General features: G+C 46.8%; 1 protein-coding gene across 1 annotated transcript; it reads left to right on the top strand.

Moving 5' to 3' along the window:
• Positions 1-2,354: 2,354 nt before the first annotated feature.
• Positions 2,355-26,829, top strand: CFP (complement factor properdin). Its single transcript, XM_066617139.1, has 10 exons — positions 2,355-2,470; positions 4,939-5,089; positions 6,363-6,523; positions 10,970-11,140; positions 14,227-14,424; positions 15,013-15,186; positions 19,258-19,452; positions 22,264-22,375; positions 23,265-23,404; positions 26,513-26,829. The coding sequence occupies exons 1-10, from the start codon at positions 2,392-2,394 to the stop codon at positions 26,515-26,517; spliced, it is 1,386 nt and encodes a 461-aa protein (XP_066473236.1). The 5' UTR covers positions 2,355-2,391; the 3' UTR covers positions 26,518-26,829.
• The last annotated feature ends 1,170 nt before the right edge of the window (positions 26,830-27,999 follow it).

The raw sequence follows: 27,999 nt of genomic DNA, 5'->3' as shown, positions 1-27,999 counted from the left end.
CTGCTTATCAAATACTAGCTGCTAAAAGGCAAAAGAGTAGACCAGACAAATGGTTGAGAAGGAAAGGGTTAACCCTAGTCCTCCTTCCTCCAGGGCAGGGGTGTCCAAAGTTTTTGGCAAGAGGGCCACATCGTCTCTCTGACACTGTGTTGGGGGGCCAGGGAAAAAAAGAATTAATTTACATTTAAAATTTGAATAAATTTACATAAGTTTACATAAATGAATATAGTAAAGATGAACGTATATGAATGAATGAAGGTCTTGCAATAGCTCAAGGCTGATAAAGGGCCTTGCACAAAGCAAGGCCAGCCTTTCCTTTGCTGCTGCTACTGCATCACAGACGTGAAACAGCAAGCAGTGGAGGAAGCCCTCATCCCACAGCTCATGCGAGAGGTCAAACAGTCTCCCTCACGCTGAGAGCAGTTGCATCGGGCCAGTGCGGGCTACAACAAATCTCTGGAGGGCCAGAGGCTCATTGGAGGCTGGGGGCTCCTTGAGGGCCGCATTGAGAGGCCTTGAGGGCCGCAAGTGGCCCCAGGGCCGGGGTTTGGGCACCCCTGCTCTAGGGTCACTTGCTACAAGAAAGCTCCCCTTAGTCTTTTGTTTTTTTCTTTCCTTTCTTGCTTGTGGTTCACCTTCAATAGAACTTTCCTGGCTGTCACACCTCTATGCAAATCAGGACAGGTACGGCTGAGAGTTTTCTGGGGTTGAGTGAAATGGTGCTTCTACTTGCTGGCTGTAGAGCAGGGGAGTAGAGGGCAGCCTTCCTATGCTTTCAAACATTCAGACCGAACATGCAGGCAAAGCTTGTCATGCAATGGTGAGGAAAGCTGCACAACTATTAAGAGCACAGGTTTCCTTTATGTTGGTTGCCTCTTCACCACAGAAACTGCTCTTTGGAACCTCCAAGCCCAGAGGCAGTCTACCTCTGAGTCCCAGATAATGGGGGACCAACAACAGGGGAGGGCTGTTCTGTCTTCATAATCTGGCTTATGGACTGTCTGGTGGGCCCCTGTTGGAAACAGGGTTTTGGACTGATCCAGTGGGGCTTCTTTTTCATATTACAGGGACACCTAAAGTCAATAGTCTCTGCGTTGACTGCACTGAACAGGGCCTAGGAAAAGGGCGTAATTTGTACCTGGGCCCTGGGTCAAAAGGTGGGCCCAGGAGCCAAAGGAGGGGGCCCAGAAATTTCTTGAGATTTTACGTTTTCCTGTCTACTCAGACTTGTTGCCCACATGGGATGCTGGGGACACTACCACGACTGGGGATGCTGGGGAGACTACTGATGCTACATGGGTTGGTTGAACCAGGCTCCAAAGACTTTTCCAGGGGTCTCCACCCTCCTCCCACCCTGGTTTGCCCCTCCCTGCCCCTATTCTGTTCTCCCATCACCACCACCACCCCCCGCTCTTTTTCATCCTTCCTGCTTTGCAAAGGGGCCCAAAAGAAACTTTGTACCCCCCCCCCGATAGAATTCCTCTCAGAGGCTCTGGCACTGAAGACCATTCTGGCTCATGGAAGCTTATGCCACCGCCTTCTGAATGTAACAGTGCAATCCATTCCTAGGCACATCTACTCAGAAAAAAGGCCATTCTGCGGGACTGAATCCTGGGAAGGGATAGGGACTGACTCCTGCTGCCTCCTTCTGCCCCGGCCCTCAGACCTGACTGGGCTTGTCTCCGGTGTGATGTCCACAACTGACTGATCCAAAAAGGGTCTGCGGGCTTCCCCTCAGCAGACCACCCTGCAGAGTTCTCCTCTAGCCTGCCACTCCCCAGGAAATGCGCCCCAATACTGTGGTTTTGGGTCTTGAAGCCTTCCTCCTGCGTGCAAACTGGTGCTCCCTCCCCAGGGTGACCAGATATCCTCTTTTTCCAGGACATGTCCTCTTTTTTAGCCTCGTGTCCTGGAAAAGATATTTAAATTCTTTAATTTAAAGGCTGGCCCCTGCAGGCAGCGCATAGCCTTTTTGTAATTAATCAATTACATAAAATAAATTATATGTAATACAGTTTCAAATTTAATAATAATATGATGTTTAAATTAATCACGTTAATTGAATGTTAATTCATTACATGTGAATTTGTTAATATATGAATATTTTCAGCTTTGATTTTTGTCATGTCCTACATTTTTCTTGGATGTCCTACATTTTGGGGTGCCTTGTGCTCCTTTGTGGTTATGACATCTGGACACCCTGTCCCTCCCTTGCTTCTTGGGCTTTGTAAGGCAGCAGCGTCTCCAGCCAGGTTCCTGATCCCAAAAGAGGAAGGGCTGAGGACACACCCCCGAGGGCAGAAGGGGCCGGCCGGGTACTTCCCCGCGGGTCCCAGCCTTGGCCATGCCACAGTCCCTCTTGCGCTTCACTCTGCTGCAGATCTCACATCCATGGCGATCTCCTGGTTGAATCTGGGGCAGCTCCTGCTGGCCGTGACCTGGGGGCTCTGGAGCCTGGTTGCTACTGCAGGTAAAGGGCAGAGCGGTGTGAGCGGGATGGAACTGGCAGAGCTGCCACTTTTACTCTCCTGCCCCTGCTCCTGTGCCTTTAAGAGCAGGCTGCTAGGCAGAAATGAAACAACCAAAAAGGGCTTTTTTTCCCTTCTGCTACTGATCTCCATGCTGGGTCAAGCTTCAGTTGCTTCATTTCTATTGACAGTAGTTACATTTCCTGGCAGCTATGAAAGGCAGAGGAGCAGCTTTATTTTTGAAAGGTGGTGACCTTGGTAACAGGTTCTGTTTGTTTGCCACTTTGGGTTTTCCTGGCAAGGCTAGAGTGGCAGGCGGGGGTTCAGTGGATAGAGCTTTTTTCCCCAGCTTGGAGCTGCAGCAATAGAGAATGCCTTGCCTGTTATTGCCATGCAAATGTTGAGCTCAGGAGCCCCTGAAAAAAGCTGCATATTTAGATTGTGTAGATGAATGGACCTGTAATGGAAGCCTGCAGTGGCAAGAGCTCAGCTTGAAAGCAGTGTGAAATTTTTTGTGTGCAACCTGAGATGTTCAGGTAAATAATGTGACAGTCACCTGTTATGCAGTCAAGCATTCTCACTGGTGTGAACATAAATTGGTGGTGCTTGCCAAGGACCCCCCTTGGGAAATCTTTGACTCTCATGTGGCTTCAGTGGATGCTAACTGCAGCTCAGGAAGGCCACTACTGTACTGCAATAAAACCACTGATTGAGGTATTACATTTGTGGCCACAGGAAGGGCTGAAGTTTTGCTGTGTTATGTGTACTGATACCAGTGCCCAATATATAAGGAATTAAGATCTAAAGCTTAGGAGTGCCTGCTGGCTGGAAAGAATCATTGCTCAAACCCGCAAACAGCAGAGGTTGTGCTTGCCAACAGTGAAGGAACGTAAGGACAAGTCGGCTCCATTGGCATTTGCAGACACACACGTGCAGGATAAAAATGTGTGCAGTATATGTGGGTGATGGGATTATTATTAAAAATAATTATATACTGTACTGCTTTTTTCAACAACGAAAGTTCGCAGCGTGAGTTGCAAAGCTGAATAAATGTATATGATACTTGATTCTTGGCAGTGAAGAAGGCCAATTCTATGCTTGGGATCATTAGGAAGGGTATTGAGAACAAAACGGTTAGTATTATAATGCCGTTGTACAAATCGATGGTAAGGCCACACCTGGAGTATTGTGTCCAGTTCTGGTCGCTGCATCTCAAAAAAGACATAGTGGAAATGGAAAAGGTGCAAAAGAGAGCGACTAAGATGATTATGGGGCTGGGGCACCTTCCTTATGAGGAAAGGCTACGGCGTTTGGGCCTCTTCAGCCTAGAAAAGAGACGCTTGAGGGGGGACATGATTGAGACATACAAAATTATGCAGGGGATGGACAGAGTGGATAGGGAGATGCTCTTTACACTCTCACATAATACCAGAACCAGGGGACATCCACTAAAATTGAGTGTTGGGCGGGTTAGGACAGACAAAAGAAAATATTTCTTTACTCAGCGCGTGGTCGGTCTGTGGAACTCCTTGCCACAGGATGTGGTGCTGGCGTCTAGCCTAGACGCCTTTAAAAGGGGATTGGACGAGTTTCTGGAGGAAAAATCCATTATGGAGTACAAGCCATGATGTGTATGCACAACCTCCTGATTTTAGGAATGGGTTAAGTCAGAATGCCAGATGTAGAGGAGAGCACCAGGATGAGGTCTCTTGTTATCTGGTGTGCTCCCTGGGGCATTTGGTGGGCCGCTGTGAGATACAGGAAGCTGGACTAGATGGGCCTATGGCCTGATCCAGTGGGGCTGTTCTTATGTTCTTATGTTCTTATTCTTGCATCTTCTGGGTTTCTATTGTCATTTCAGATTGTTATAGCCTCTGGTCCCAATAAGAAATGCATTTGATTATGGCATTGTGCTCTAATAGATGCCCGATGACATAAGTGAGTGTATCCTGGATGACAGTCCTACGCGTCTTTACTCCATGAACTCAGTAGGCCTTACTTCTGAATAAATGTGTAGGATCATAGTTGGCCAGGCTGTGCGTGTGGTCAGATTATTACTAACAGTATTTATATATACCGCTTTTCAACTAAAAGTTCACAAAGCGGTTTACAGAGAAAAATCAAATAACTATTGGCTCCCTGTCCCAAAAGGGCTCACAATCTAAAAAGATGCAAATGAATACCAGCAGACAGCCACTAGAAAAGACACTGCTAGGGTGAGCAGTGCTTGAGAATCTATAGAAGGAAGGTTTCCTTTTTGCTGTTTGTTAAGTGCAGGCTTGTGGACAGAACAGGAACTCTCATCCAGATTAGGGAGCATGGAACTGATGTGTGGGAGGATGGATTAATAAACTTGAAGCGTTAGGACATGTGTACAGAGTTTCCCATGTTGGATGGTGTGTGTGCAAGAACATGATTCCTGTTGTCTGTGTACTTATGGTTGCATTCTTGACTGGGCTTCTTCTCTCAGGGGCGCAGAATGTTCACTGCTATGGAGTATTTGATACAACCACAGGAGCCTGCAGTGACCTGCTGGGGGATGAGGTGACACAAGCTGACTGCTGTCTAAATCAAAAATATGGTTTCCGGCTGAACAAGGATGCTCCCTGCCAGGCCTGCCGGTGAGTGAGGCACCTGCTACTAATCACCCAGCTATTCTACCCACTGTTCACTCAACAACCGTCTTATGTTGTACAACCTTTCTTGCCTGAGAGGCTCAAATATCTTCCGCTTGCAGTTCACCGTGACCTGCCACCCACTTTAACACCTTAGTTTGGGGCGTCAAACTCTTTTCATACAGGATGTGACGTCATTAAGTAGGAACTGACATCATTAAGCAGGTGATGGCCAGAAATAAGCACTTTTTTCTCACTTAAGAACCCATTAGCTGCAAATGACAGAAGAGAAAATAAGCAAATCTCGATCATATAGTCACTATATGGGAGAACCCAATTTATATGATCACATGGGCCAAACTTTCAGAAGTGCCACTTCTGCCAAGGTGTTACTTCGTCGCTCAGCTGCTGATAGGTGCTCTGCAAACTAACACCTCAGCAGAAGCAGTGTTGTTGAAAGGACAACCCACATGATAATTGGGCTCTCCCAGTGCCCCAGTGCCTCCTTTCTCTCCCCTCTTAGCCTGCCTCTTCCCTCATACTGTTCTTCACCTTCTGAGGCCTCCTTCCATCTCTCTTATCTAGCACCTTGGCAGAAGTGGTGCTACTGAAAAGGTGACACTGGGAGAGCCCAATTATCATGTGGGCCACCCTTTCAGCAGTGACACCTCAGCAGAAGTGCTGTAGCCAATGTGTCACTTTTCAGCTCAGCAGCTGATAGCAGATAATGGTGGTGCTGGGAGAGTCCAAAGTAATTGATCACAGGGGCTAGATAAAGAGCTTCCATTGGCTGTATCCAGCCTGTGGGCCTTAGGTTTGACACCCCTGACTTAACTCATTGGGGCCTAATGATTCCAAGCCTCCTGCTTTGGGATTCAGGTGTACAGGAGGCTTGGCTTTTTGTCAGTCTACAAGACCATGATGCATGTGCGTACATATGTGTTCATGTCATTTCAAGTAAAAATTTGGACATGCAAGTGGTTCTGTCCACAATGGTGTTTTTTTCTTCTTCTGAGAACAGCAGACCTAAGCAGAAAGTTGTTATCATATCTTTTAAATAGCTGAACAATTTCTCCTGAAAGAGGATTTTAGTGTCCAAAATATATTGGAAACTAGCTCTCCTTGGTTGGTTTGGGCTACTGCATCCTTTTGCTGTGCGATCTCAGAAGTAAAACCCATCCCTTGGGGAAGTTTTTCTGAGGGAGTCTATTATTCCCCATAGTGAGGAGGCCCATGTCCCATTTTCGTGACCCTCCTCCCTTGCTGCCTCTTCTCACAGCCCTGCTGACTGGAGTGAATGGTCCCCGTGGAGTCCCTGCTCTGTCTCCTGTACGGAAGGAGTCCAGCGACGCAGCCGAACATGTTATGGCCAGGGTGTCTGTGAGGGGGGCACACGCCAGAGGGAAATGCAAGCCTGCAACATGAAGGACTGTTGTCCTGGTAAGCCCCGTTGCTTTGCTCGTGTGTCTCTTGCTCCTTATATTTAGCGTGAAGCAACCAGAGGTGATATTGATGTCTCCCTTCCCTCACTTTAGATGGACTGCCATTCTTTTTATTTTTCAACTTTTTAAAAGCACCATGTGCATTATTTTAAAATTTCCTTTCTAGTCTGCCTTTCTTCCATCATGGTATCAAGGTGGCCTACTTGGGGTCCCCAGATCGCCCCCCCCCCAGGCACTGCCTAGGCCTAGACCTGTTTAGCTTCCACAAGGTGGCTATATCATATTGATTCACTGAAACATTCATCCTTACCCTCATTTTTAAAAAAAATGTGTGTTGGGGAGTGTTTTTGTGACACTGTGGGCATTAGTCAATTGGCACCATCCATAACCAGCTTTTACCACAGTGTGTAGAACTATGGGTGTCACCTCCTCCCGCCCCACCTCCCCACCTTAGAGAGCAGTGGCAGACTTACCTGCCCCACTCCCAGGGCAAAGGTCCAAGATGCCATCCCCTGGAGATGCCGTCCCCCACATGTGAAGCCGCCCCCCACCTTTCTAGCACGTGATGAAGCCTCGTGCGACCCTTAGACTGACTGGGGAAGTGTTTTCGCAAAGCGCTGCAAAAGTGCAGTTTCCAACTGCATCGAGAGCCTCAATGAGGCTTCTTATGCAGTCCTAGAGGTGCGTGGACTTAGCGTCCAGGGCATTTGCCTTGTTTGCCCAGCACTAGATCTCTGCTGTTAGAGAGGAATTCATGTTTGAATATAACATAATGGGAGCACTTCCAAGCCCTCCTCACTACTCCATAGATTTTATATCTGTTCACACCTTTAGTGGACACAAGGTGTTGTCTTCCTTGCTCCTCCTCCTGTCTGAAACTGGGTTGCAGATTTCTCAGGGCAGAGATCTGTATCTTGCTGCTGTTTCTCTGAGGAGCACAGTAGATGAAGATTGTGCCATACACACTAGCAGTCATAATAATGTGATTGATGACTTTTAGGTACAGTTTGTGCCTCGTCAATGCCTCATCTCATTTCCCCAGAGCTTTAGATGTCCTTGTGTAAATTCCTCTGTATTTGTGGCTACTACAAAGCTTCTTGAAATCATTGCAAATACTGTATTTTTGTTTTGTGTTTGTGTTTAATAAAATCAGAATGGCCAACTTCTTTGTTTTATGGGGCCACTCGGCTCTCTGGATAATCGTCCGGGAGCCAGAACTGTATGTTCCCTTTGTGATGGTGGGCTCTATAATAAAGTTGGCATCAAATGGCAGAATTAGTATCTTCTCAGACAGTGTGAAGTGATTGATTGGAAACAGGGCCAGATAAACAAATGTTCTTCCTGATACTGTGTAGATGATATTTCCTTAAGAGACAACTTTATCTTTCCATAAGATAGCAGTGCCATAACAAAATTTATATAGAATACAGCTAAAGGTACTTCAGGTCTTGGATCTAGCTCAGATTGGCCATCCTCAGTCTAACAATGTGATATCTTACTGGACTGATCAGTAAGATACTGGAAGATAATCAGTAAGATCATCTATTGCTATTTTCTCTCTTCAGTAAGGCTGTGATCATCTCTGGTTTCCAATGCTTGCGTGTTCTTCGAATGGTTGCAGTTTCCCCCATTACATTGATTTAAATTTACAGGCAGAATCTTTAGCTTTCATCTCCACTAATGGCTCTGATGCACTGTCTTTGCCCGGGCTTCATCTTCAGTAATAGCTCCCGACACTCTCTTTGGATTAAGTAGGGATGTATTTGTAAAGTAGGACTATACCTAGACCCGTTATTTGATCAAGTCAATGACTAACACCCCAATCCTATGCATGTCAGCTCAGAAGTAAACCCCCTTATAGTCAATGGAGCTTACTCCCAGGTAAGTGTGCATAGATAAGTGGTTACTGATCATACTGTTGACTGATTAGAGAAATATGATTGTACAATACTGGCTTGTAGATAAATACGTATGTGGTTCCTTGCATATTTTCTCAGCCTGCTTAGAGAGTAACTTGAACAGCAGGATCTAGTAAGCTGATTCCAGCTTGCCCCAGGTATGAAGAGATCCCAGTGGCAATGGGATAGCACTTCTGCAGGGAGGGGTGGCCTCTGCTTGGGCAAAGCAGTTCAAGAGCCTGCCAAAGACCAACCTTTCTGAGAAACCCTTTAATACTAATTTTATAGAGAAGGGTATAGTGTTTGTGTTAGCTACTATCACCTTGTTCCCATGAAATGACTCAGTCCATGTACAGGTTGTGCCTCGTTATCCACTGATTTGGCATCCACTGATCTGACTCACAACTGATACCGGTGTCTACTTCAAATGCATTGTAACAAGGAAAAAAAGCACCAAAATTCCATTTCCTATCTTCGTGCTGTTAAACTGCACCAGTTGCAAGCTTCTTGAAGGTGACAGATAGTTTTAAAGATCAATTTCCAGGTTTCTTGCTCCTCCATTGTCGTTCCAGAATGCATCAGTATAGAAGCTATACTGGCTGAATGTGGTATAAAGTCTATACTAATGCATTCCGGGGTGACAATGGAGGAGCAAGACACCTGAAAGTGGGTCTTTAAAGCTATTTTTCACTGATTGGTTTCCACTGATATTTTTTTTAATCCACTGGGATTTCTGGAATGGAACACCTATGGATAATGAGGCACAATCTGTCTTGCCTTTCTTCCAGAGAAGAAAGAGGGCAGTACAAGTGTGAAGACCACTTTCTTTCTGGAAGAAAGGCAGTCTTCACACTTGTACTGCCCTCTTGTACTGCCTCTTGCAGGCAGGAAGGAAGAGCTGTGAGATTGGCCAAAGCCTTTTCATTTGATCTGCACAGGCAAACAAGTATACAGCTTCTGTTTCTCTGGCAATATACAATGTTTCTTTTTATGTAAAATAAAAATAAAAATGTATACAATATACAGTATTTCTTTTCATGGAAAATAAAAATAAAAATGTGTACAATATACAGTATTTCTTTTCATGGAAAATAAAAATAAAAATGTGTACAATATACAGTATTTCTTTTCATGGAAAATAAAAATAAAAATGTGTACAATATACAGTATTTCTTTTCATGGAAAATAAAAATAAAAATGTGTACAATATACAGTATTTCTTTTCATGTAAAAGAGTCCTCATATCATAAAGTCATTTCCTTTTAGATTAGCCTTCTGAATGTAAAGTTTTGTATCTGGGTCTTTACTTTCATGCTGTTTTTAGTTTATATGAGCTCTACTCTTTCTTAATTAGAAGCCATGATGGGTAAGTGTACCCTCCTGGTTTTAGAAGTCAGCTACTTCAGAATGCCAGATGCAAGATAGTGGAACCACGATGCAGGTCTCTTGTTGCATTGTGTCCCAGAGGCATCTGATGGGCCACTGTGAGAAACAGGAAGCTGGACTAGATGGGCCTTTGGCCTGTTCCAGCGGGGCTCTTCTTATGTTCTTAATGCTGCTGGTCTTGTGTTTTATTATGAGTTTATGGCGGTTTTAGGGTGCAATCCTAACTTGTGCTGGAAGCAGGCAGGCCAGCGGGCCTGCGCTGCATCCAGCGCAAGTTTGGGGCCAAAATTGGCGCAGCCAGAGGCAAACGGATGCGTTTCTCCCTACCACGTGTTGCACTGCAGCGGCCCCAATGGGTCTAGTTGAAGAGGTGGTGCAAATCCGGGACTGCCCTGGGCCACCCAGGTACGGGGACAGGATCCGGCATAACTGCCGGGTCCTGGCCCCAACTTCCACTCCCTGCCCACCCACCTCCGGGAATGCCCGCCGCCCACCCTCCTCCCACCCCAAAATACCTCCCTCCCGCCCCCTCCCTGCCCTCCGCACGCCTACCCCAGACCCCTGCATTGGCTGAGCTTGATCGACGTAACTCACCTCATCCCTGGAAACATGGCAACACAGGGAGGCTGGAGCACATCCGTGTGCTGGCCTAACTCCCCTTTGAGTGGTGCAAAAGTGCTTTTGTCACATTCCCAGGCTGGCGCAAGGGACTTGCGTAGGCCCAAGTGCGGGTCTGGATTGGGCCCCTAATTGTTTAAGGCTATTTTAATTTTTATATATAACTTATTGTTTTAAGTATGATTTTTATGTTTGTAGGCCAATTTGGGGAGAATAGCTGGAAATAAATAAATATCCTGCTTTTCCTGTATGTGACCCAAAGTGGTTAACCTTGCGGAACAGTTATCCTAGTCAATGCTTATAATGCCATGCATATAAAACTAGGGACTGATAGTTAATCAAAACATGTTATCCTGTTCTAAATGAAACCTTAATTTACCATTTTCCTTTCCTCTTCTGTGTGTTCTTCAAAACACTCCCCATAAAGAAACAGCATCTTCTGACTTTGAATGCTCTCTGACAGATTTGCTGTGGCTCATATTGTGGTGGTGGTGGTGGTGGGGATCTTCACTTCCTTGATATTAACTTTTATTTCCCTGCAGTGATGGGAGGCTGGACAGAATGGGGTGGCTGGACTCCTTGCTCAGTGACTTGTCTTAGTGGGACTCAGACGCGGGAGCGAAGTTGCACTAACCCAGTACCTCAGTGTGGAGGCGATTGTGCAGGGAACAATGTAGAGAGACGGTCCTGCGACACCCATCAGGTCTGCCCAAGTAAGTTGTGACAACTTGAAGAATGGTGGAAGAGTTGAGCTGAATATTGGCCGACTAGGAAGGGGACTGGAGTGATAAGTCTAGAAAAAATTAGATGGAGTGGGAGGGAGGATCGGGCTACCAGTTGCAAACTGTAACTGGTAGACGAATCAACTGATTGATGAGGGAGAATTTTAATTCATGAGAATTCAAGATCAGCCCACACTTCTTTGGTTTTATTTAGGATGTTTTGCTTCTGGTGTAGTAGGAATGAAAGAAAATGTTAATGTTCTTTCTTTCTAATAATGAATGGATGGGATGGATTGGTCACCATTTTATTTTGAGGCTTCTTCCCTGCCAGGATGTTCCTATGAAGTCTTCAGAGTGGCTAATCACGTATTAGAAATAATAATAAAAGCAATGCAAAGCAAATCGTCAGCTGAACAACTGATAAAAACCTGAAGGTTAATTCCAGAGGATTCAGGTCTGCCAGTTCAGCAAGGCCTCGCCTTCAAAGTCCTGCTGGAATATATATGAACATATATTTCATATATATTTCTGCCTTCTGAAAAGAAGGGTGGGTTTGACCTGGTGGGCCTCTTGGGTGGGAATCCTGTGATGAGGATGCAACTTACCCAGAACTAAGTGTATAGTCTTTTCTATACCAGAGGTAGAGAATATCTGACTCGAAGAGAGTCAGATAGTGCACTCTTCAAGTGCACTCTTTTAAAACTACATTTCCCTTTAACCTGGGGATTAGATTTCAGTGTTCCTCATTGGCTAATACTGAGGTGACTGACCTAGCCCATCGTCTCCTAAACTGTGATCAGGTGGATGGACTTGACTAATGGGCAGGTGTGATTAGAATCCTCCTTGCCCATTGTCTGAAAGGATATTGAGACCAGGGAGGCTTGTATTTCCCCACATACTTCCTGGATGGACCATCTCAAGGCATTGGCAAGCTCTCTAGCTTGAGTAGGAAGCAGGGATGAGAAAACCCAGCTTGACTCAAGCTTGAAAACCCTACTCAACTCGAGCTTGAAAACCCAGCTTGACTTGAGTCGAGTCTACAGTCACTGCCCCCCCGCGACTCTACTCAAAAGAGTTATAATGGGGGCACTTTCCGAGTTGCCAAGTCACCTCTTTGCAACTCTAAAGAACTCAACTCGAGTCGCCCCTCCCTTTAAAAAACCCACCACGGAAATGATGGGGCTGCTGCTGGGCTCTGTGTGCGTGTGCATATGTGTGGAGGTGGGAGTTCACTTTCAAGACTCCCCTGCTGCCCTGTTCCATCTCTAAAGAGGGTGGGAGGGGGTGGGAGGGACTGGGTGAGTGCAGGGACAGAAGCAGCAAGAGGGAGGAGGGTCATGTGCAACAGCTGCAAGGTTTACCAGCCTGACCCGCTCCTTTGCAGCTCCACTCAGAAGTAGTCCCACTCTTGCCAGTCATTCAATGAGGCTTCCTCTGCCCAAGTAACAACATTGCTTACAACAGCCATGCCATGCAGTTGGCAAGTGTGATTGCTACAAACTGCCTCCCCCTCCCTCTCCCTCCCTGGAGTTCTCCAGCCAATTGTAAGACCCCTTGGCTCCTTCTCCTTTGTCCAATGATCATCCGTTCCATCCTTCCAATCAGAGATGGGGAAAAAACCTGCTTCTGCCTCCCCCCCTCCTATTCATTGCAAGAGGAAAACATTCACCCTTCCCTGCCTTGTGGCTGAAACTCCCTGCTGCTTGCCCATCTGAATGCTGGCCCCATGAGATTTTTTGTGCCATGAAAACAGTAAGCAAGCACAACCAGACAAAGGCAGACTCAAGTCTGCATGTGTGGGGACAAGTGCTGAGTCAGGGGGCCCCTGACCCAAGAGTCTTCCATGAGCGTGACTCACGAGTCACTGAAAAATGTGTATTTTTGCAACTCGAGTCCGAATCACTGACTCAGATTCCCATCCCTGATATAAAGATATGCTGAGTGGAGCATTTATAACAGTGGCCTGAACCAGGCAGGCCTGATTCAGACCAGCTCCATTTTGAACACAGACTGTGGCTTTGGGAAAGGATGATAGGTTCCCATTTTCTACCCCTCTGGGCAATCTCTCCTGATGGTTTCATATAGACATAGGAAATCATAGAGGACAAAACAAAATCTTGTGGTTCACTGTAGAATAAATCTCATGGGACAGGGCAGTTCTTCCCTAGTACCATTTTCTGAGACCTTCCTAATAGGTAGGAAGAAGCCCATCACGACAGTTTCAGCAGGTTGTGATCTGTTCATTATATCTCCCCTCTGCAGAGCATCATTCACCCATTTGATATAAGATGAGCAGATGAATAAGGGAGTAGATGAGAGGGAATAAGGATGTGCTTAGGAGTGGAGGATGCATGGAAGGAACCGTGGATCGTAGTGCAGCTTTTGAATTATGATGGGGAAATAACACATATTTTCTTTGTATTTTTTGTATGTAGTATTAATGTTGTGCATGTGTGTGTGTGTGTGTGTGTGTGTGTGTGTGTGTGTAAAGGGTAAAAAACTGATGGGGGAATAGAGGTAAAGAGAAATATTGGGGACAGAGGGAGAGGAGGAGTGAATCAAGGATGAATGGAAAGAAGTATAATAAGGCCGAAGTGTATCTGGTTTCTTTTACTCCACCTCCCATCAGGTGGAGTATTTGTATCCCATCCAGTATTTGTGTTTGGGGGGGGGGGGCCTATGATCACTACCAAATCCAGAGCCCAGGTCAACCAGGCGGCCAGGTCAACCAGATCAACCAGGGCTCCCAATTTAAATAATAGTCTCCATGGTCAAGGTTCACTGGGTGGGTAGACCTGGGTTCCTGACTGAACTTGGAGCCCAGATCTACCAGGTGGGTAGACTTGAGCTCCCATTCTAGCCAATCTTGCTGGCTCCCTGCTTAGTGGGTGTTCTCCTGGCTCCCGATTTTTCTCCGCAGCCCAGCGGGCACCCTTCCTGTTGGGCTGGCAGAGAGTTTGGAGGGACCACACACCAATGGCCCCCCCCTGGATCCGCCCCGTCTCCCCTCCCCATCACACTCACACCCTCCTGCTGACCTCCTTTATCCTTCAGTGCTTCCTTCTTTTCTCTTGCAGCTCATGGGAACTGGGGAAGCTGGGGGAACTGGGAGAACTGCCCTGCTACTTGCACTCCTGAAGGCACAGCTGCAAAGCCCAGGCAACGGCGACTGCGTCAGTGCAACAATCCCCCGCCTTCCAGAGACCCCCCTGGCAACCGCTGCCCAGGGAACAGCCAAGATTACCAAGACTGTGAGGGACTGCCATACTGTCCACGTAAGAGACGCAGCGAAATGGGGTTGGGGCTCAGTGGTCGCGCGCTTGCTTTGCGTGCAGACAGCCCCAGATTCAATCCCTGACACCTTCAGGTGCAGCTGGGAGAACCCCATGCAGGGAACTCTGGAGAGGCTCTTCCAGGCAATGTGGACTACATGAAGCTAGATTGTTTGACTCAGTAGTTTGCTGGTCTTTGACCATAACAATAAGTACCTACCTACCTACCTACCACTCAGTAGGAGGCAGCTTCTTTTGCTCAAGGAAATCCAACCATTGTGTCCCCCAGGCATGTCCTGGATGACGCCCCCCCCTCCTTTCAAATGGTGGCAGTTCCAGGTTCTATTTCTTGCCCTTGTCTAGTAAGCCAGTTGGGGACCTCCTGGGATTGTATTGTTTCCATAGGCCCTCCCTCGCACACACTTGCGGCTTGTAGGAGTTTGTGAAACACTGCTCTAGTTAGATCTTCGCATGTGGGCAGTGGTACCTCTGTAGAAGGGGAAAGTGCACTGTCTTTGATGCTCCTATCTGAGCAAGCCAGTATCAGTCATTCTCTGTCTTTTATCTTCCTCTTTTTGCACTGCCCTACAGAGGATGGCAGCTGGGGTGCTTGGAAGCCTTCCAGTGAGTGTTCAGTGACCTGCGGGATTGGCCGGGTTTTGGAGAAGCGTTTATGTGATAACCCAGCACCAAAGTATGAAGGAAAGAACTGTCCGGGGGATGATACTCGTGTTTTCATCTGCAACACCAAGACACCCTGCCCAGGTGATGGAAAATGAATTGGTGGGATCATCGAAACTCACAGGAAGGGGAATCCAGAGCCATGAACACAGAGGGTGGCTGGTTGGTTCCTTTCCTCTTGACTTCCAGCCCTTGTTGCAACCCTTTCCACTCCTCAAAGAGAGCCTATTGCCTCTTTCTGACTTTCTCCCATGGCTAATATCTCTTGTTTTAGAGGACTTGTGTCCTTTTCTTACAAACCCAGGAGCTGATCGATACAAAGGGGAGCCCTCAACCCTCCCTTCTGCCTCATCTTGATCGTCTTTGCTGCCTCCTGCATGCTTACTCTTCTTAGAAGTGACCGCTGACTGCATCAGGAATATTCTGGGCCCTTCTTTGAAATTTTCAGCTTTCATTTAAAGAAGACACGCAGGCAGCATTCTTCCCAGTTACTCAGTGACAAGAAAATCTCCTCCTGCCTTTCAGTGTTCTGGCCAACAAGTTCAAAAGCACTGGAATGATTGGCAAGCTTTTGGGTACTAGGGGCTTTCTTTTGAACATGCTGAAAATCTTGGGCTTATTTTGGTGCTCGTTATGTTTTAAATTTAACAGCCTTGTGTAACAGCATGAGGCATGTGGGAGTGGAACTAGATGTGATGGCAGCAGAACCATGTCTGCAAAGATAGGTCACTTCCAAGCAGTTATAAAGTGGTGGCAGGCAGGAAAGGAGAGCTAAACCCCTCCAATGCCATCAACACCACCTGAGCAATCCCCCCCCCCCCGCCGAAGCTGGGCTTGTTTCTAGCCTTGGAGTCTAGCTATAGCGGACAGGTGAGGTTTTGATGGAGGGGAGTTACAGGTTCAGGAAAAATTTGGCACTCCCCAATTCCATCACTTTCTCATCACTTGAAATCTCCCCCAATCCTATCACTTTACAGTTGCTTATCTGCAACCTGCCTTTAAAAAAGACAGACCTGCTGCACATTTAGTTAAAGTCTTGCAGTGCTAGCCTACTCAGAAGTAATTCTCACTGTGTCGTTAGGTGTGTTTGGGATTGCACTATTTCACGTTCACTTATTGTCAGGGATGGGAACTTGTCAGGTGACTTGAGTCCGAGTTGCAAAAGCATGTGTTTTTTGCTGACTTGTGTACCCTTGAGTCACCTGCATCAATGACTCCGGCACTGACTCGAGTCTGAGGCCAGTGACTTGGCACTTGGTCCTCACACATGCAGACTTGAGTCTGTGTCTGGGTCTGGGTGTACTTGCTTACTTTTTTCGTGGTGGGAAAGTCTTTGTGGGGTCATCACTTAGATTGGGCAAGCAGCAGGGAAGTTCTAGCCAGGGAGCAAGGAAGGGTTAATGTTTTGCTTTTGCATCAAGCAGGAGGGGGGAGGTGGGAGCAGGCTGTCTTGTCCATCTCTGAAGGAATCCATCATTGGATGAGGGATGGGCGGTCTGATTTTTTTCTTTGGATGAGGTAGGGCAGAAGGAGGACCACAAGAGGGTTCTTGCCTTGGAATTGGCTAGAGAAGCCCAGGGAGGGGGAGACAAGTGGGGAAGCCAGGGGAGAGGTTTGTAGCAATCATGCTTTCCAACCTCATGGCTCCTTTGGGCTCTGTTGTTACTTGGGAGAAGGAAGCCTCATTCAGTGACTGGCGCAAATGCTTCTGAGTAGAGCTGCAAAGGATTGGGTCATACTGGTAAGCCTCAAAGCTGCTGTGCATGACCCTCCTGCTTCTTGCCGCTTCTTTCCCCACTCTCACACAGTTCATCCCACCCCCTCCCACCATCTTTACAGATGGGGTGGGGACATCAGGGGAATGTTTAAAAAGAACTCTGCCACAGACACACAGCCTGGAAGCAGCTCTGTTTTTTTTCCACTGAGCTGCAGCTGGCTTATTAAAGGGAAAGACTCGTGACTTGAGTCTTTTTGAGACGCGAAAATGTTCTGGAAAATCAGCCCAGATTCTGCCTAATGGGTGGAAAATCTGCCCATTAGGACTCGTTTTCAAGTCAAGTCATGGAGGCAGAAACTTGTGACGCGAGTCAAACCATGCTGGACTCACCCATCCCTTCTTATTGTAAAGATTTGTGCCCAGCCTTTAAGTCAAAAGATTTTCCAAGATGACCTACAATAGGTTAAAGGCACCATCCTAACCAACTTTCCAGAACTGGCATAGCTGTGCCAGTGGGGCATGTGCTGCATCCTGCAGTTAGGGGGCAGTCATGGAAACCTCCTTTAGGTAAGGCAATGTTTGTTCCCTTACCTCAGAGTTGCATTGCCCTTACCTCCGTACTGGAAAGTTGGTTAGTATTGCGGCCTAATACAATACCAAAAACGAACAAAACCAAAATGACAGAACACCCCTATCCAGCAGTCCTTGTCCTTTGGCTAGTAACAGAGGTCAAAATGTCTGCTCCCTGACATCTGTAGTATCAGGGCAACTGGCAGTTGGAGCATAGCAATCTTTTTTTTCAGGCAGGGAGTGGGGAAGCAAGCTGATTCAGACTTCCCCTTCTGTGATCAACAGCTGGAGACAGGTTGAGCTCATCTTCTGCTGGGACTGGTGTCTATCCTACATCTATATATTAATAATGAGGTCAGGTGGTTGGGTGCCTATAAGTTTGTATGTAAAACAGGGCTAGCCAAAGGCAAGGGAATGGTTTCTACATACTCTGGGATCTCCCTAGGCATGCAGAAGGAAATAGGTTCTGATGCAAACTGAGTGGACTCTGAGGCCCCCAGGAGCCATGGAATGTAGGGGTGTCCATTGGAAAAAGCAACAACAGCAGAACTTGAGGAGGGGCACAGAACTAGCCTGCGTGAGCCAGTTGGGTACGGGGTGAAGGAGGTGCAACACTGTCATTGCAAGTCCCTCTTGTATATAGTAATTACAAACTCCTCTCTCTTCTAGACCAGGGGTCTCCAAAGTTTTTGGCAGGAGGACCACATCATCTCTCTGACACTGTGTCAGGGGGCGGGGGGTGGGGAAAGAATTAATTTACATTTAAAATTTGAAAAAATTTACATAAGTTTACATAAATAAATATATTACAGATGAACTTATGAGTGAATGAAGGTCTTGTAATAGCTCAACGCCTATAAAAGACCTTGCACAAAGCAAGGCTGGCCTTTCCTTTGCTGCCGCTACTGCATCACAGACATGAAACAACAAGCAGTGGAGGGAGTCCTCGTCCCACAGCTCATGCGAGGTCAAACAGTCGCCCTCATGCTGCGTTGGGCCAGTGTGGACTCCAATAAATCTCCGGAGGGCCAGATGCTCATTGGAGACTGGGGGCTCCCTGAGGGCTGCATTGAGAGGCCTCGAGGGCTGCAAGTGGCCCCAGGGCTGGGGTTTTGGCACCTCTGTTCTAGACTAATAGCTCAAATGGCTGAGTACCTATTAGACTGGAAGCAAAAGTGGTTCACCCAAGGAAAGTTCATGATTTCTACATACTTGGGGGACTTTCTAGCTATGCAGAAATAGATGTATTTGTTAATTAAAAGAAAATGGAAACAAAACCTTCAAATATCTCGACACAGACTGAGCATGCTCAGTAGCCCCCAAGATTCATGTAATGGTGAAGTGTCAGGAAAAAAAACCAAGAGCCAGATATTGGGAGGGGTACAAGGAGACACAACTGGCCCACCTGAGCCTGTAACAGTTTATCACGTTACAGATGAGCAAAGGCAACATTTTGTTACCATTCCCACTTGTGCCTTTTATTGAAGTTCTAGATGCACTTCCAGCGTCTTCACAGATATTCCTTACAGACCAGGAATACTGATTTTCAGTTTGGCAGAGTTTTGCCATCAGGCCAGTCTCTGAAGAACTTAAATATTCACTGGAAAAACATTCAAAATTTCTTGGAACATCAGTCCCAGCAGCTGTCCTGTTTCTATGCTTGTGAGTTACAGCCAACTGGCTCCTCCTTCCTGTTTTTTCGCAGGCTGTTCGCCCCTTAGCTGTGGTGTTCATCCTGGGAGACGGAGCCACTGGTCTTCTGGCCACTGGCAACATTGACTTATGATGCTAACTTCTGGTGAATCTTCCATGTTAGTCTGTCTACACTTTACCTTCTTCTCACCTTTTTTTTTTTACATCCCACACAGTGGATGGGCGCTTAACAGAGTGGACTCCTTGGACTGTCTGTGCAGTGCTTGGGTCAGGTATTCATATCAACTGTGATGATGTCCCGGGCCTTCAGAAGAGGACCAGGCTTTGCTCTGGCCGAGCCCATAATGGCAAATCCTGCTCTGAATCCAGAATTGAGATGAGAAGCTGCTACAACATCGATCAATGTCGCTGTGAGTATTGGGGATAAGAATGATATGAAGAGATGCCCTGCCCAGGAATTCTGAAAAGCTAAACTTCAAAGAGCCATTGAAGCTTGTGGACCTGATCAGGGTCTGAGTGCGATACCACTGGGAACACCCTTCAAGGACCAAAGTAGCTGATATGCCTATCACATAAGGGCCTGTGTCCTTGATTTTTCAAAAGTACCTAGCAGCCATATGGGATCCTGACTCCATCTTCCCAGTCTCTCCCACTGTGGGGACCCTTTGCCCCTTCCCAGTTCTGATCTATATATACTCTCCCCCTCAGCTGCTGTTTGACCTAGGAAAAAGCAGCCCTGGGAGTGGACCTTTATGACAGTTTCCAGACATTCAGAGAACTCTTCAAATCGACAGGCTAGCTGCAGAATCACTTCCTGTAGAAAATTTCAGGTGTGTTGTTGTAGCACAGTGAAACACTGGCCTGGCCTTTTGGGCCAAATTCTTGTCCTGTGTATACAAGTGTCTCCTGAAACACACCCAACACTCCCCTGCTGCTAAGCGGAGGGGGGGGGGTGGGATTTTGAAATGCTTGCATTGAGACCCATTCAAATATACCCTTCTCCAGGGCTGAACTCCGGAAAACTACTGTAGACATCCGCCTGTAAGTTGATCTCACAAATACACCGAAGGCAGGTTCTGAGCCAAAAAATCATGGAATTTTCTATGACCTTTGGATAAGTTGGTAGTGAAAGGCCCACCAATAGTTAGTTTTTGGTCATCAATTCATGTATGAATCAGTGGTTGAAAACCAGCACAGTTAAAATGCTGAAGCATAATATGGAAAGTGATAAATCACCAAGAATTTCTCAGGACACCTCTGGTGCAAACAGTGAAAAGGCACAGTGTTCACTTCTTCAAACAGATAAAAAGAGAAAATACTGTGGTGATGATGATGATGATGATGATGATAATAATAATACAGGTATTTCTATACCGCCTTTCTTGGTCCTCAGATTTCTCCTTGGACTTTATTCAAGGCAGTTCACATAGGCAGGCAAATTTAAATCTCCGTAGGGATTTTTACAATTTGAAAGGTTCTATCTTTCAAGAAACCTCAACATTCAGATGTTTCTTTCTGGATCTGGTCGCACATTCTGGCCTCCATCCTCCCACGCTCAGAGCAGATGGAATAACTCGGCTCAGCTTAGCTGCTTCAAGGTCGCACAGTGCCAGTGGCCTCAAACTGGTGACCTTCGGATGTTATCTTCAGGCAAATGGAGGCTCAACCCTCTAGACCAGACCTCCTGCCCTACATGAACTAAGGGTTTTCATGGAGAGGAGATGAGGGCTTATATTATTCATATTAATTACAAACATTTTGCTAATATGAGAGGCACAATTTATGGAGATGGGCTGCCAAGGGGTATGCAAGTAAAAAAAAGGTTGGGAACCATTGCAGGAGAACCATAACCAAATCCTTCTTTAAGATGCCTGGTTTGTTAAGCCAGAGGCTCTACATATAACATACAACTTATAACACATAACTGGGAGTGCACAATTCAATTCACAGCAGAGAGACAAGCAACAAAGAATGATTGTGAGCACGTGCAGCTGCACATAGTTGCAACCCTATTTATTCAGAAGTAGACCCATTGCTTTCCATGGGTGTTATTCTTAAGTAATCATGCACTGAATTGTAGCCTGGGACTTTGTTTCAAATGGAAACAAGGATTACATCCTGGTGTTTAAAGAAACAGACCTCCAGAAATCCCAAGCAACATGGAACAAGGCTTCAGCAGTATTTACAAAATGGAAAGAGGTTTGCTTGATTTCAATTGAAGCCTTTAACCCTTTTCTCAGGAGGAGAATAAAAGGTTAGCTTTGGCTGGAGTTTCCCAGGAAAGTTACCATGGAGATTAACAGCCCTCTAATTATATCTGCACTGCTTCTCCTGTGCCTGCCACTTGAAAAGCAACTTCTCTGGAGTTGCTTGAAAATCCCTGTTCCCTGAGCGACCTTGGGGATAGATGATTATCTAAGCTTGATTTATTGGCAGAAATTTCTCAACCTATAGGCGAGTATCTATGGTAATCTTGTAAGTTTACAGCAGAAGTTAAATTGTGCACAACACAGATTGGCTGGTGCTCTTGCTGTTACTAGGAATAGCTGTCCTAGAGTGGATTTGCACTATTTAAAAAAAGATTTCCTTTTAAAAATTAAGATGATGAATTAATAGATCAACAGATAAAACTCATGCAGTGCCTTCAAAAATGAAAAAGCTGGCCTTGAAGGTAGTAAGGAGGCATGAGACTGGTGGCTGAGACTACCCTTGATTCACTTGGTTGTCTGTCTGCCAGTCATTCAAAGCTAGGAGGAAACTGCACTCACCCCAAAGGGTTTGACAGTGACTTGTTTCTGTCTTATGTCTGTTTTCATTCTAAAATTGAGATCTGGGCCACCCAAGTAGATACGCTCTCCAAGTAAGTGCCGCTATTGTATGCAAAGTTTAAATTTTGATTCTTCCTTTCCTCCTCCAAATTTTGATTCCTCCAAGAAGCTCAAGGCTGTGTTCATAGTTCTGCTTCCGTACCCTATCCTTTCAACAACCCCTGAATTAAAAGAGAGCAAGTGATTGGCCCAAGATAATCTCCATGAACTTCTTGGTTGGGGGGCGGGGGCGGCAGTTATTTGAACCTGAGTCTTTTTCCTAGTCCAAATCCAGCACTTTTAACTGCTACATTACATTGGCTGTTAGAACACATTGCTGTGATTTATTAGACAGGCAGAGGTGGAAGGCATCAAATACTAAGCCTGTTGGTCTGATTTCTTTGCTTCTCTCAGTGACGGGGGCCTGGACAGACTGGAGTCCCTGGAACCTCTGTGAACCACCATGTGGGCCAAACCCCATGAAATCTCGTGTGAGGGAATGCAAGCCCATATACCCTAATTACCCGTGAGTCTTAAATGAGGGGAAAGTGGTTTTTTTGGGGGGGGGGGAGAAATCTCTAGTGAGGGCTTGGAAAGACCCCACCTGCCTGTAATCTTTGATAACTGTTGCCAGCCAGTTTAGACAATAGTGAAATAAAGAGTTGCTTTATTCAAAAGGCAAGTCTTACACGGCAGCTCAAATCCAGTTTGTGACCTGCTTAACTGCTATTCTTTTGCTGACTGCTGCTGATACAGAATTAGCATAGCCACAACTGCATCAAAATTGTGGTCAGGCTGAACTGAGGAGGTGGTTCGCCGCCGCCCCCCATCTAAATGAGGAAGTGAACATTCTGAAGTGGGAGGAGGACCTCCTCCTTCTGCCATGGAAGAATAGAAAATGTTCCAGAAGATTCCAAGTATTCTCTCAGCTGAGGAATTTTCACACCTGGCAATCAAAGCAGCTTTTGAGCCCCTCTCGTCCAGTGCTGGTTGGAGAGCAGGGGAGAGCCCTATTAAAATCAAAAGGAAGCTCTCTAGCCAATGTATGCCTTGCATTTAATTTGCAGGGAAGGGGCCAGGGAATACAAAAGTGTAATTAATCATTTAATGGGTGAAAAGAGGCTTTGCAACTTAAAACAGAAATCTTCTGGGATGAATTCGTATCATTTGCTCAAAACTGCAGTTGGTTAGGGGGAGCCAGACTATTTAAACCAGTGTCATGATAGTTTAAATTCATCTTAAATGTTGTTTATCCCCAATCCTACCATCTCTCCTGCTAGCCCCATAACAAAGCCAAATGTCTCCTCTGCTCTTGTTACTTGCAACACAAACATTGCCTTTCAAAGTACAGCTATGTGATGCCATATATACCAATCCAGCTGGGTCCTTGTTTTCATCTTTCTCCTGGGCTGCAGGTTGGTAATGAAAGGAGAGGATGGGAAAATACGGAATGTCTCCTTTTGGGGAACCCCAAAGCTCAGCTGTCCACCCCTGAATGGACAGAGTCTGCGGTTGGTGGAGAAAGTACCGTGTCAAAATGTGATACCCTGTGAAGGTGAGGAGGTGGTGGTGTTGGTGACTCTTCTGGGGAGGAGACAAGTACTGTATTGTGTATATTGTATGCTTCTTTTGGGGTTTGGAAGGATTGCATTCAACATTCTGGAGCTAGCAAAGAATGGCAGCACTGGAAAAGTCCCACAAAGGCCTGCGATGAGCAGGGGAAGTCAACAGTGTGCTTAGAGCCCTTTGGTTTGGGGTGGAAGTTGCGTGTGTGTGGAGAGGGGCAGGGTGGAGGTGCAGAGTTCAAACTCCTGATTCAAATACTGATTCCATGGATGGGTGAGGAATAAATAGATGTTTTCTTATGTTGGAAGGCATTATTCTCTTTTGATGGGAATGTATTCTGATTAAGGGATGTGCATGACATAGAGGAGGCGTTCTGGGGAGGGCGGGGGGGAGACATGCCAGGGGGAGGGAGTGGGGAGCGAGGGAAGCAAGACTGGTGGAGATATGCTCCACCAGATCCAGAGCCTCCTTGTTGGGCTCTCCACTGTACACAGAGGCTCTTGATACGACGTTGACCTTTTGGTTGGCGGTGAATTGAGTAGCCCTATTGCGGGGCTACTCTCTTTACCCGGGGGAAGGGGACAAAAGTCCCCTTCTCCTGAGGAGCCGCCAGAGTTGAGAGTTGGCATCCTTCAGTCTCGGAAGACTATTGTATTGCACTCTGAATAGTGTTCTGGAACAGAGTGTCCTATCCAGTGCGCGAAGCCTGGGTCAAGTAGATATGGAGGACAGACTGTTACCCATGCAGCAAATCCCCCCTCTCCACGTCGCTGAAATAGTCCAATGGAAAGGCAGAGGCCAATACGGTTGGTTCCAGCGGCGTCGCAGGAGTTGCCAGAACGTGACTCTGTTCAGCCATGAACTGCCTCAGGGACTCCTGCTCTGGATTTTGCCTCGAGGTTGACTCCTGAAGCCTTTTCCACAACTGGATGTAGCCACAAGGCAGTGGAGGTTTGAGGTCAGAGTTTTCCTTCTCTCAGATGAGCTGCCTTCCCAGGCTGACGAGTCCCATCTACCCAGTGGCTGTTTAGTCGCCTCTTACGACAAGTACAGCCAAACTGAGGGCCTATTCTTATCCCCAGCCCCCAGGAGCTGCCAGCAGCTGCCTAAAGCACACAGGATGCTGCAGCAGCCATTTTTGGTGCCGCCACAGCTGCGCGCTCCAGGCAGCTCAGGATTGGGCTGCAAATGAGGTGGCTGCCTTGGATGACAGATTTTGGAAGGAGTTACAAAAAAGAAAACAGGCAGATCTGATCCATCAACTGGAATATCCTGTGCAGCCCCCTTGAAATGAATGGGAGCTGGAGAAAACTATTTCAGTGGAGCTGGTGCAGGATGTCTCATGGATTGTGTCCCAGGTTAATTAGTGGAGTAAGTGTGTGTGTGTGTTCGAGAGAGAGAGAGAGAGAGAGCAAGCGCGAGCATGCAATGGGGATGAAGCCATTAGAAATTTCTGCCTCAAGAACGAAAATGGTATCCAAGCTATAATCTCACTCTGTAGTCTGGTCTCTACCAAATGTAAGGGCTATGAACAATAGTGTATAGAAAAGAGGGGAGCAGGGAAGGTGGTCTCCCACTTTGGCCCCTCAGGGTTCCAATCCAGTAATGGCTTCCGGGGCATGGTGCATCAGTTATAGTGGTTCTCACTCATTTAGCACTGGGACCCACTTTTTAGAATGAGAATCTGTCAGGACCCACCGGAAGTGATGTCATGACCAGAAGTGACATCATTAAGCAGGAAAATTTTTAACAATCCCAGGCTGCAAGCCTACCCACACTTACCCAGAAGTAAGTCCCATTGACTATCATTGTAAAAAGCATCTTTGTAGTAGCTTGTTAAACGTACAGATCTGTGACATTTCCCCAAATGTAGTCATTTACCAGGGTAGCATCAAGTCTAATATATTAAAAATAAAATATTGAAATGAATGGGGACCCACCTAAAATTGGCTCATGACCCACCTAGTGGGTCCCGACCCACAGTTTGAGAAACACTGCCCTAGGGGCTGCTACCTGATTCATAAATGCCAAGGGGTGTGGCTATAATGGTGATTGGGTAGCTCAGGGCTTCTCAAACTGCGACGCCCCTGCCTGAGGGCCCTGGCCTCTGCCCCCTTAAGGGGCAGGGGCATGGGGGAGGCAGCGACACGATCCCCACAATTGCTTCACTAAGGGAGGTGCAGGGACTGGCATGTACTTACCAGTCCCTACTGCAGCCTCCCAGGCTTTGGGGAGCCCTGCGCGACCCTCTGCAGGGGTCCCCAGCCTTCAAAAAGTGAAAGTGGAGCAATCGCGCTCCACTTCCAGTTTGGCAACGGCAGGGCGTGATCGCTCTGCTTTCACTTTCTAAGCTTCAGGGAGCTCTGCGGATGGTCATGCAGGGCTCCCCGTACCCCTGGGAGATTGCAGCAGGGACTGGTAAGTACATGCCAGTCTCTGCGACTTCCTCCCCGCCCGCACAAGGACTTACTGCGGCTCAAACTCTCCCAGAGTGTTTGAGAACCACTGGGATAGCTGTTCTCCCCCTCCCCCCCAGGTAGCAGCCTTAATATTCATAGTATAATCTGTCCTGGCTGTCCGTTTTGTGAACCATCAAAAATTATGACATGACCCACTGGTAGGTCCCAGAACTACTGGACTAACTACTTGATTCAGAAGGCAACAGTCATGCCTGGCTCTTGCAAGCGGGAGGGCTGTCTGCTTGTTGAGTCCTGGCAAGCTGAGGGGCCTTCCAGCTGAGATTGCAGCCATCTTAGCAGTGTGTGAAGATTCTGGGGCATGATTCTGGGCCACCATTCTAGTGGGTGTCTGACCAACCAGCCAACCAGGCTGGTAGTCATGTGATAACAATGCCAGCTTTATATGTAGTGAAAGTTCCCTCTTGTTGCCCCAATGGCTCATGATCAGACATTATTGCTGGTCACCAGGGCTTCGCTAGACCAGGGCATGGGAAGTTACAGGAACATAGAGCAGAGTGTGGTTGCAGCGACCACTGATTGTATCCTGCCCAGAAGCCCTCAAAACACGAGAGCCAGACCTGTAGTATTTTCTTAGAATTAATTCTCCCTTCTGTCTCCCCCTCTTTTTTTTTTTCCAGACTGATTTTTCAGAAGCAAATTCCACATATTTCAGCACTGGACGATAATGCTGACTGGGCTATGGGAAACCTTGGAGCACATCAGTTTTCTTTCCTGTAACCTTTGTAACCCAACCCAACCCCCAACCCCCCATTACTCACTTCCTTTTTTTTTTTTAATGGTGACCCTTAGAACCAGGGTCTACTTCTTCCTCGGCTTTCCTCCCCAGGTAATCAATGTAATACATTTCATATAGTGTGTCAAAGCAGTGTGTGTCCTTGATGAAAGAGTTCAGTCCGGTTATAGGACCTGCTTCATTAAATAGCATAATAGCAAACTCTGCATCTCAGTGTTTTAGGGTGTTGCTTGGGCTTGTAAAAAAAAAAGAAAAAAAAAGAGCAAGCTCTCAAAGCGCCACATGAGTAGATTTGCTGAAAAATTGTAGCACTGTCAGCTTGCTTTAAAAAAAAGTTATAGGAAACCTCAAGCAACTGCAAGCTGCAGTCATGAAACCTCTCTAGCCACTGAACTGCTATGATGCCATGGAATGTTCTATGAACATTCTAACTGCTAGAGATTGGAATGGTTGCTGGAAGGAGCTGGGTGCTGATGGTTGACAGGGAGACAGCAGAATGCCCACTATGATTAATTGAGGGAAAAGAGGTACTCTGGCAGATTATCATCTGTAGGGAGGGGAAGAATGATGCCTAGATTCAAGTCAGCCCCCTTTTTCTATGCATAATCAATGCAATCGCATTGAGCCGAGGGAAGACAAGGGAGAGGAGCAGCTACTTTCACCCTCCTCCTCATTTCTTTTCAGAGATGGAGAAGGAAAGTAGCTATCAAACCCTCATCTTGCTGAAGCTAAGACAGAACTAGGCTGCTTCTTTCTTCCACCCTCTTCTTTGGAGGGAGAAAAGAAGAAAAAGGGGTTTGTTTCAATACATTTAGCCTCCGATATACCTCTGAACTATTTAACCAAATGTTACTGCAGGATTTGTTATCCCACAATTATGGGGCATGTTGTTGTTGTTGAGTCATAAAGGCATGTCTGACTCTTCATGACCCCATGGACCACAGCATGCCAGGCCCCCCTGTCTACCACTAACTTCCAGATTTGCCTTTTGATACTAAAGTCCATAGGGTTTTCTTGGCAAGGATACTGGAGTGGGTTGCCATTTCCTTCTCCAGTGGATCACATTTAGTCAGAGCTCTCCACTCTGACCTGTCCATCTTGGGTGTCCCTACATGGCATAGCTCATAGCCTCACTGAGGGCGCAATCCTAACCCCTTATGTCAGTGCAATAAGGCATTGCTCCTTATGGCAATGCAGCTCTGAGGTAAGGGAACAGACATCCCCTTACTTTGAGGAGGCCTCTGTGAGTGACACCCAACTGCAGGATGCAGCACATGTCCCACTGGCACTGCTGTGCCAGTGCCAGAAAGCACTGACATAATGGGTTAGGATTGCGCCCTGAATTACTCAAGCCCCTTTGCCACAACAGGG

This window comes from Tiliqua scincoides, chromosome 2 (genome assembly GCF_035046505.1).
Source record: "Tiliqua scincoides isolate rTilSci1 chromosome 2, rTilSci1.hap2, whole genome shotgun sequence".
Lineage (NCBI taxonomy): Eukaryota > Metazoa > Chordata > Lepidosauria > Squamata > Scincidae > Tiliqua > Tiliqua scincoides.
The sequence above is the reverse complement of the archived record's forward strand: the minus strand, read 5'-3'. Positions and strand labels throughout refer to the sequence as shown.

Coding starts and splice junctions, on each gene's coding strand:
- CFP (XM_066617139.1), top strand. CDS start 2,392: ATGGCGATCTCCTGGTTGAATCTGGGGCAGCTCCTGCTGGCCGTGACC. Junction 2,471..4,938: donor GAGCCTGGTTGCTACTGCAG/GTAAAGGGCAGA, acceptor TTCTTCTCTCAG/GGGCGCAGAATGTTCACTGC. Junction 19,453..22,263: donor CAACATCGATCAATGTCGCT/GTGAGTATTGGG, acceptor TGCTTCTCTCAG/TGACGGGGGCCTGGACAGAC.